Below are 9,953 nucleotides of genomic sequence, written 5' to 3'. Positions count from 1 at the left end.
ACTCACTCCTAATTTCCGTCATTTAATCAAAAGTCCTTCCTTCCATAACATTTCAAATTTCAGTATCAACAAATACTGCTATTACAACATCTTTATTTAATTGTGCTTTCCGAATATCATCTTCCAAACCTAAAACTGAATCTAATGTCATTTCACCCTTCCAAAATCCACTCTAATAAAACACATTATCACCATTCTTTCCAAAATATAACTCAAGCGCTTGATTACCATACATTCCATAAGTTTACATAAATGAGACATTCACGATATAGGCCTATAACTAGAAGGATCAGATGGGGATCTGCCAGATTTTAGAATTGGCACTACTATTTCCATTTTCCATGAGGAAAGTAGATGCACAATTCAAACATTTAATATTTTCACAAAAGCGAATTAGAAACAATTACAATTTCAAATATCACTCTTTCCTGGGAACACCTGACCTGCATTATTAATAGACGTCTTAAATTCATACAAAGAAATCTCTCCATCAGTGATACTATCATTGCTACAGCTGACTTCCAGCACATCATTCCAGCAGTGAAAAACAGATCCCTACATTGTTTAACTTCTTCACTTAAATTATCCTGATTATGAATCTCAGCAAATAAAGACAGGAAGGCTGACTGACGTTCACATAAACTAATCACCCTCTGAGTTCCCATTTGAGCGACAGGCACGGCAGCCAATGCCAGCAGGGGTCAGTGTTACATCTGAGCTACGATAGGCTGGAGGAAATCGGCCCATGACCAGCCCCTCCTCTTCCGCTCCATCGCCATGGCGGTGATCAGCGATTCGCATCTGTCGCTGTCGCCGGCCTCGGCGCCCACAAGGACGGGTGTGATTCCCCTTCGCGCCTCGGTGGGTCTGTTTCGGTGACGTCTGTGGTGGATGACGAAACATGCTTCGACAGGGAGCGAGCGAGGAACAATGACTACAACTCCCAGAAGGCCCCACTGATGACGTTGCGGTGTTGATTAGGGGTAAGGTATAAAAGCAAAATGGAGGAAAATGTAAGGCATTACGTTTTCTGTACTGTGTCGTGCCTTCAATAAAAAATTAAAAGAGAGATTCCAGCGAGAAATAGATAGAACATAGAACAATACAGCACAGTACAGGCCCTTCGGCCCACAATGTTGTGCCGACCCTTAAACGCTGCCTCCCTAAATTTAAATTCCTCCATACACCTGTCTAGTAGTCTCTTAAACTTCACTAGTGTATCTGCCTCCACCACTGACTCGGGCAGTGCATTCCACGCACCAACCACTCTCTGAGTATAAAATCTTCCTCTAATATCCCCCTTGAACTTCCCTCCCCTTACCTTAAAGCCATGTCCTCTTGTATTGAGCAGTGGTGCCCTGGGGAAGAGGCGCTGGCTGTCCACTCTATCTGTTCCCCTTAATATCAACTATACCTCTATCATTTCTCCTCTCATCCTCCTTCTCTCCAGAGAGTAAAGCCCTAGCTCCCTTAATCTCTGATCATAATCCATACTCTAAACCAGGCAGCATTCTGGTAAATCTGCTCTGTACCCTTTCCAATGCTTCCACATCCTTCCTATAGTGAGGTGGCCAGAACTGGACAGAGTACTCCAAGTGTGGCCCAACCAGAGTTTTATAGAGCTGCATCATTACATCACCACTCTTAAACTCTATCCCTCGACTTATAAAAGCTAACAACCCATAAGCTTTCTTAACTACTCTGTCTACCTGTGAGGCAACTTTCAGGGATCTGTGGACATGTAGCCCCAGATCCCTCTGCTCCTCTACTCTTCCAAGTATCCTGCCATTTACTTTGTACTCTGCCTTGGAGTTTGTCCTTCTAAAGTGTACCAGCTCACACTTCTGCAGGTTGAACGCTATCTGCCACTTCTCAGCCCTCTCCTGCATCCTATCAATGTCTCTCTGCATTCTTTGACAATCCTCTTCACTGTCCACAACACCACCAACCTTTGTGTCTTCAGCAAACTTGCCAATCCATCCTTCTACCCCGACATCCAGGTCATTAATAAAAATCACGAAAGGCAGTGGTCCCAGAACTGATCCTTGTGGGACACGACTAGTCACAACCCTCCAATCCGAATGTACTCCCTCCACCACAACTCTCTGCTTTCTGCAGGCAAGCCAACTCTGAATCCACCTGGTCAAACATCCTTGGATCCCATGCCTTCTGACTTTCTGAATAAGCCTACAGTGTGGAACCTTATTAAATGCATTACTAAAATCCATGTAGATCACATCCACTGCAATACCCTCATCTATATGCCTGGTCACCTCCTAAAAGAACTCCATCAGGCTTGTTAGACACGATCTGCCCTTCAGAAAGCCATGCTGACTGTCACTGATCAGACCATGATTCTCTAAATGCCAATTGATCCTATCTTTGTGAATCTTTTCCAACAGCTTTCCCACCACAGATGTAAGGCTCAATGGTCTATAATTATCCGGACTGACCCTACTACCCTTTTTGAACAAGGGGACAACATTCGCCTCCCTCCAATCCTCCGGGACCATTCCCGTGGGCAATAAGGACATAATGATCCTAGCAAGAGGCTCAGCAATCTATTTCCTCGCCTCGGATGCAGAACTGGGAAGTGGCAGATGGAGTTCAACACAGATGAAGAGATTCATTTCTGCAGGTCAAATTTGAACACAGAATATCATATTAATGGTGAGACTCTTGGCAGTGTGGAGGGTCAGAGAGATCTTGGGGTCTGTGTCCATACGACATTCAAAGCTGCTGCGAAGGTTGGCAGTGTTGTTAGGAAGGCGTCTGGTGTGATGGCCTTCATCAACCGTGGGATTGAGTTCAAGAGCTGTGAGGTGACGTTGAAGCTATATTTCTCCTAACCTGTACATAAGTAATTGTAATAAGATGATGAGAGGCTTTGACCATGTGGATAACCAGAGGCATTTTCCCAGGCTTGAAGTGACTAACACGAGGGGACGTAGTTTTAAGCTGCTTGGAATTCGGTACTGAGGGAATGTCAGGGGTAAGTTTCTTACACAGAGAGTGGTGGGTGCATGGAATGCACTGCCTGCAGCGATGGTGGAGGTGGATACAATAGGATATTTTAAGAGACTCTTAGATAGGTACATGGAGCTTAGAAACATAGAGGAATATACGATCAGGAAATCCTAGGCAGTCTCTAGAGTAGGTTACATGGTCGGTACAACATTGTGGGCTGAAGAGCCTGTAATGTGCTGTTGATTTCTGTGTTCTGTGTCAAAGACAGGCAGAGGGATTAGTTTAATTGGACAGGAGGACAGCATGGAAAGGTTGGGCCGAAGGGCCTGTGTTTGTGCCGTAAGAGAGGGGTTCTGTCCCAACCATCGAATCTATTACCCTCAACAGATGCTGCCTGACTTGACAACGTTCTTGAAAAGTTACATTCAGTTCCGCTTAGCATTCTGTACAAAGGATGTTTTGTGCTGGAAGAGTGCAGAGGAGATTCATCATGATTGAGGGGGCTTGTGTTCCTAAGTCCATAAGGCATAGGAACAGAATTAGGCCATTCAGCCCATTGAGTCAGCCGCCTTTCCATCATGGCTGATCCCAGATCGCACTCAATTCCAGATATCTGACCTCCCGCCATATCCTTTGATACCCTGACCGATCAGGAAACGATCAACTTCCGCCTTGAATATACCCACACACTCGGCCTCCACCGCAGTCTGTGGCAGAGCATTCCACAGATCCAATACACCTTGGCTAATAAAAAAAATAAGCTGCTTACCTCTGTTTGAAAAGGTGGCCCCTCGACTTTGTGGCTGTGCCCCACCACAGGAAATACCTTCTCCACATCCACCTTATCCAGTCCTTTCAACATTCGGTAGGTTTCAATGAGATGCCCCGTATTTTTCTGAGTTCCAGTGAGCACAGGGTCAAAGCTGCCAAGTGCTCCTCATATTTTAACCCCTTCATTCCTGAAATCATCTTTCTGAACCTCCTCTGGACTCTCTCCAATGACAACACATCCTGTCTGAGATATGGGGCCCAACATTGTTGACAATACTCCAAGTGTGGCCTGACTCGTGTCTTATAAAGCCTCAGCATTATCTCGTTGCTGTTATATTCATGGGGTGATATTGGACTGTGTTGATCTACAGGGCAGCAGGGCCCCGGGGATCGGGGGGGAGACTCGGGCAGCAGGGCCCCGGGGATCGGGGGGGAGACTCGGGCAGTGGGGCCCCGGGGATCGGGGGTGGGAGACTCGAGCAGCGCTGGGGATCGGGGGAGACTCGGGCAGCCGGGCCCCGGGGATCGGGGGGAGACTCGGGCAGCCGGTCCCGGGGATCGGGGAGAGACTCGGGCAGCGGGGCCCCGGGGATAGGGGGGAGACTCGGGCAGCGGGGCCCCGGGGATAGGGGGTGACTAGGGCAGCGCTGGGGATCGGGGGGAGACTCGGGCAGCCGGGCCCCGGGGATCGGGGGGAGACTCGGGCAGTGGTGCCCCGGGGTTTGGGGGGAGACGGGCGGCGGGGCTCCGGGAATCGGGGGGGAGACTCGGGCGGCGCGGCCCCGGGGATCGGTGGAGACTCAGGTGGTGGGGCCCCGGGGATCGGGGGGGGGAGACTGGGGCAGCAGGGCCCCGGGGATAGGGGGGAGACTCGGGCAGCGCTGGGGATCGGGGGGAGACTCGGGCAGCCGGGCCCCGGGGTTCGGGGGGAGACTCGGGCGGCGGGGCTCCGGGAATCGGGGGGAGACTCGGGCGGCGCGGCCCCGGGGATCGGGGGGAGACTCAGGTGGCGGGGCCCCGGGGATCGGGGGGGGAGACTGGGGCAGCGGGGCCCTGGGGATCGGGGGAGACACGGGCAGCGGGGCCCCGGGGATCGGGGAAAGGCCGCTGGGCCTCAGGCGCGGTCGGGTGGCCGACACGAACCTTTCCCGTGGTTTGACTCGATGAAAGTGGATGGACATCTAATGTCTCCCCAAGGGTTTTACGCTGGACCGAGAGCAGAGAGACCCCTGGCCCTTGACTCCTCAGACAGGGGCTCTCATGGCCCGCCTCAAAGGGCCTAACTGGGTGGACAAGCTTCCCTGGGTCCTGCTCGGAATCCGCACGGCGCCCAAAGAAGATCTGCGCACCTCGTCGGCCGAGTTGGTGTACGGCGCACCCCTGGTCATCCCAGGGGAGTTCATACCAGCCCCAAGGGGGCAAGAGGAAGAACCCGCAGCAGTCCTGAGCAGACTACGCGAGAGGCTCGGCAACCTGGCCCCCATACCCACTTCGCAGCATGGGCAGAACCCAACCTGCGTACCCAAAGACCTGCGAAACTGTAAGTTTGTGTTTGTACGACAGGGCGGACATCGGGCACCGCTACAGCTGCCCTACGAGGGGCCGTTTACGGTGATCAGGAACAACGGGTCCACGTTCGTGCTGGACATTGGGGGGAGAGAGGAGGTTTTCTCGGTGGACCGACTGAAACCGGCCCATGTGGTTGATTGGTTCATATTGGTTCATATTAAAGCAGAGTTGACCATCTTCATTAACAAAGGTCATATTAAGTTCTCTCTCCCAATGTTGTTTAAATTTTAGTGATTAAGGGGATCTGTTTTTTTTTGCAGATTTATTTATTTTTATTTTCCTTTATTTTGTGATGGTCGATTGATGACATGAAGAGTTAATTAGCAAATATTCTCTCTCTCATACACACTTACTGCAATATCTTCATGTTAGACATTTTTTACAAAAATAATTATCTAAGTTTCCATATATGCAAGAATCTGATTTGTTGGATACTGTTTGAATATGAATCCTTTAGTAAGAGATTCCATTGGTAGAATTTATAATTTATTTTTAATACATTAATACAAAAAGATAACCTCTGACCTAAGGTTTATACGTGATAGAATTATTTGTTGTTTCAGACGTGATAGAGGGGGAGTGATGAAAGGGGGAGGAGTGGCATTACTATTCAGGGAAAATATCACAGCTGTGCGTAGACAGGACAGCCCGGAGGGCTTGTCTACAGAGGCCATATGGGTGGAGCTGAGGAACAGGAAAGGTATGACCACACTAATAGGGGTGTATTATAGACCGCCCAATAGTCAGAGAGAATTGGAGGAGCAAACCTGTATAAAGATAGAAGACCGATGTAAGAAACAGGAAGTTGTAATAGTAGGGAATTTTACTTTTCCTCATATTGACTGGGACTCCCAAACTGTAAAAAGACTAGATGGCTTGGAGTTTGTGAAATGTTTTCAGGAAAGTTTTCTAAAATCAATATATAGAGGTACCTACGAGAGAGGATGCAATACTTGATCTCCTATTAGGAAACCAGACAGTCAGGTGACAGAAGTATGTGTAGGCGAACATTTTGGGTCCAGTGACCATAATGTCATTAGTTTCAAGTTAATTATGTATAAGGATGGGACTGGTCCTCAAGTTGAGGTTCTAAATTGGAGAAGGGCCAATTTTGTGGAAATGAAAAAGGATCTAGGAAGAGTGGATTGGGATAATTTTTTTTTTCTGGCGAGGATGTGTTCAGTAAGTGGAAGGCCTTCAAAGGCGAAAGTTTGAGAGTGCAGAGTTTGCATGTTCCTGCCAGGATTAAAGGCAAAGTTAACAGGCATAGGGAACCTTGGTTTTCAAGGGATATTGGTGATCTGGTTAAGAAAAAGAGAGAGGTGTATAGCAGGTAGAGGCAACAAAGAACAAATGAGTTACTTGAACAGTATAGAAAATGTAAGAAAATACTAAAGAAGGAAATCAGGAAGGAAAAAAGACATGAGGTGGCTTTGGCAGATAATGTTTAGGTAAACCCGAAGGGTTTCTACAAGTATATTAAGCGTAAAAGGATAGTAAGGGACAAAATTGGTCCCCTAGAAGATCAGAGTGGTCGTCTATGTGTGGAGCCTCACGAGATGGGGGAGATCTTAAACAGTTTTTTTGCATCAGTATTTACTCAGGAAACTGGTATAGTGTATATGGAAGGAAGGGAAACAAGCAGTAGTGTCATGGAACATTTGTAGATTAAAGAGGAGGAGGTGCTTGCTGCCTTACAGTGCATAAAGGTAGATAAATCCCCCGGGCCTGACTTGATATTTCCTCGGACCTTGAGAGAGACTAGTGTAGAAATTGCAGGGGCCCTGACAGAAATATTTACAATATCTTCAGCCACGGGTGCAGTGCCGGAGGATTGGAGGGTAGCTCTTGTAGTTCTGTTGTTTAAAAAAGGCTCCAATAGTAAACCAGGTAATTACAGGCCGGTGATCCTGACATCAGTAGTAGGTCAGTTATTGGAAGGTGTTCTGAGAGATCGGATATACAAGTATTTGGACAGCCAAGGGCTGATAGTCAGTATGGCTTTGTGCGTGGTAGATCATGTTTAACAAATCTTGTAGAATTTTTCGAAGAGGTTACCAAGAAAGTAGATGAAGGAAAGGCTGTGGATGTTGTCTGCATGAACTTTAGTAAGGCCTTTGACAAGGTCCCACATGGGAGGTTAGTTCAGAAGGTTCAGACACGAGGTGTCCATGGAGAGGTTGTAAACTGGATTCGGAATTGGCTGTGTGGGAGAAGACAGAGAGTGGTAGTGGATGATTGCTTCTCAGACTGGAGGCCTGTGACTAGTGGTGTGCCTCAGGGATCTGTGCTGGGACTATGGTTGTTTGTTGTCTATATCAATGATATAGATGTGGTCAATTGGATCAGCAATTTTGCTGATGACACCAAGATTGGAGGCGTTGTGGACAGCGAGGAAGGCTTTCAAAGCTTGCCGAGGGATCTGGACCAACTGGAAAAATGGGCCAGAAAATGACAGATGGAATTTAATGCAGACAGGTGTGAGGTGTTATGTTTTGGAAGGACAAACCTAGGTAGGACATACACAGTAAATGGTAGGGCACTGAGGAGTGCGGAGAAACAAAGGGATCTGGGAGTCACAGGTAGACAGGGTTGTAAAGAAGGCCTTTGGCATCCTGGCATTCATAAATGAAAGTACTGAGTACAGGAGTTGGGATGTTATGCTGAGGTTGTATCAGGCATTGGTGAAGACAAATTTGGAGTATTATCTGCAGTTCTGGTCACCTAACTATAGGAAGGATATCAGTAAGATTGAAAGACTGCAGAGAAGATTTACTAGGATGTTGCCAGGTGTTCAGGAGTTGAGTTACAGGGAAAGATTGAACAGGTTAGGACTTTATTCCTTGGAGCATAGAAGACTGAGGGGGGATTTGATAGAGGTTTACAAAATTATGAGGGGTATAGACAGTAAATGTGAGAAGGTTCTTTCCACTTAGATTAGGAAAGATAAAAATGGGAGGACATGGCTTTAGGGTGAAAGCGGAAAGGTTTAGGGGGAACATGAGGAGGATCTTCTTCACTCAGAGAGTGGTGGGAGTGTGGAACGAGCTGCCATCTGACGTGATAAATGTGGGAACACTCTTAAGTTTTAAGAATAAATTGGATAGATACATGGATGGGAGAGGTCTGGAGGGTTACGGACTGGGTGCAGGTCAATGGGACGAGCGGATAAAGTTTCCGCACAGACTAGAAGCGCCAAATGGCCTGTTTTCTGTGCTGTAGTGTTCTATGGTTCTATGGAGTGAAATAAACACGAGATGAGAATTATCGATCGATTAATTTTAACTCGTTCACCGCATCCGTCAACCGAACAGATACACCGGGGATTCAGCAGCAGCTGCGGGCGGCGGGTCCTGAGCTCCCCCGGGTCCTAAAGTCCACCCATAATGAGACAGGTTAAATGGGACAAGTGGGGGCGGTGCTGACTGGAAAAGACAGTGAAGATTGTTCATTAAGTTCATCTGCCATTTCTTTGTCCCCCATTACTACTTCACCAGCATCATTTTCCAGTGGTCCAGTATCAACTCTCATCTCCCTTTCACTCTTCATGTAACTGAAAACTAAACTTTTAGTATCCTGATTTATATTGTTGGCCAGTTTGCCCTCATATTTCGTCTTTACCATTCTTATGGTTTTTTTCGTTGCCTTTTGTTGGATTTTAACAGCATCCCAATAATCCAACATCCCACTCACCTTTGCTACCCTATATGTCATAATGTGCAGACATATAAATCAAACTTTATATATGAAATACCGTTTGACAAGTTTCCAACAGTCAATCTGACCTACTGTCAGAATGACCTGTTTAAGACTCATCAAAACCAAAATGTATTCTGAGCAAATTATAAGGACCAATTTCCTCCACCCACTGTAAACCTAAACTGTTGGGAAAGAATTCTGCTTCCTATGCTGATAAATGGCTATAAGTCATTTCTTTACCATTACCTGCAATTCAGGCACACAAAAACAGCCACACCAACATCCCCAGTAAACTTATCTTTTGATTCATCTGTAAAAATGGTTACTGTATGATAACAACTTTCATTAATATACTGATGAACCAACAGACACTCAGGCAGAACCGAAACCGATCGTGTAACCTAAAATCAACTGAAGTCATTGGAGAAAACAAGGTGGGGTTACGGAGAAAGCTACAGTGGGACTTATTGTATCATCAAATACACCAATATTCCCAGCGTGGTAAGAACCCAGCCACCCAAAACAAAAAACACTCTTCTTGTGATGTCCCCAACCGTCCTCCAGCACACCTTTAACAGGATGATCATTTCCTTGCCCCCGCAAATTAATCCAGTATGTTGACATCAACTTGAACCTCTGTTACTTTGAGGGCAATTGTCCCATTGCAATCAGTAAAGCCAAAACAGGAGATGACATTACTGCACCAGAACACAATCTTAAAGTCTGTAATTGTATCACATACAAACATTTTTAATTTGAAGATGAAGCTGATCCATTAGCCACACAGACATAATCAAGAACAGATCAAATTAAACAAATATAATTGATCAACAAAGATTTTCATGTTGCACCCAAGTATACCCACATACATGCCTGAGGAGATTTAAAGCTATTTTACATTTATCAATTATTTTACTGATAGGTGCTTCCATGTCAGCTTATTATCC

General features: G+C 46.6%; 1 protein-coding gene across 2 annotated transcripts; it reads left to right on the top strand.

Annotated features, from left to right (window-relative positions):
* Positions 1 to 479: 479 nt before the first annotated feature.
* Positions 480 to 8,574, top strand: LOC140724385 (uncharacterized). 2 transcript variants are annotated; one of them, XR_012098116.1, is made up of 3 exons: positions 480 to 983; positions 2,403 to 2,670; positions 4,936 to 8,574. XR_012098116.1 is itself a non-coding variant. In XM_073038832.1 (2 exons), exons 1-2 carry the CDS (start codon positions 2,984 to 2,986, stop codon positions 5,536 to 5,538), a joined length of 612 nt encoding a protein of 203 aa, XP_072894933.1. In that variant the 5' UTR covers positions 2,876 to 2,983; the 3' UTR covers positions 5,539 to 8,574. The 2 variants fall into 2 exon arrangements, 1 of the variants encoding a protein (XP_072894933.1); XM_073038832.1 differs by lacking the exons at positions 480 to 983; positions 2,403 to 2,670 and adding an exon at positions 2,876 to 2,992.
* The last annotated feature ends 1,379 nt before the right edge of the window (positions 8,575 to 9,953 follow it).

This window comes from Hemitrygon akajei, unplaced genomic scaffold (genome assembly GCF_048418815.1).
Source record: "Hemitrygon akajei unplaced genomic scaffold, sHemAka1.3 Scf000201, whole genome shotgun sequence".
In the NCBI taxonomy this organism is placed as follows: Eukaryota; Metazoa; Chordata; class Chondrichthyes; order Myliobatiformes; family Dasyatidae; genus Hemitrygon; species Hemitrygon akajei.
This window is presented reverse-complemented; position numbering and strand designations above follow the sequence as displayed.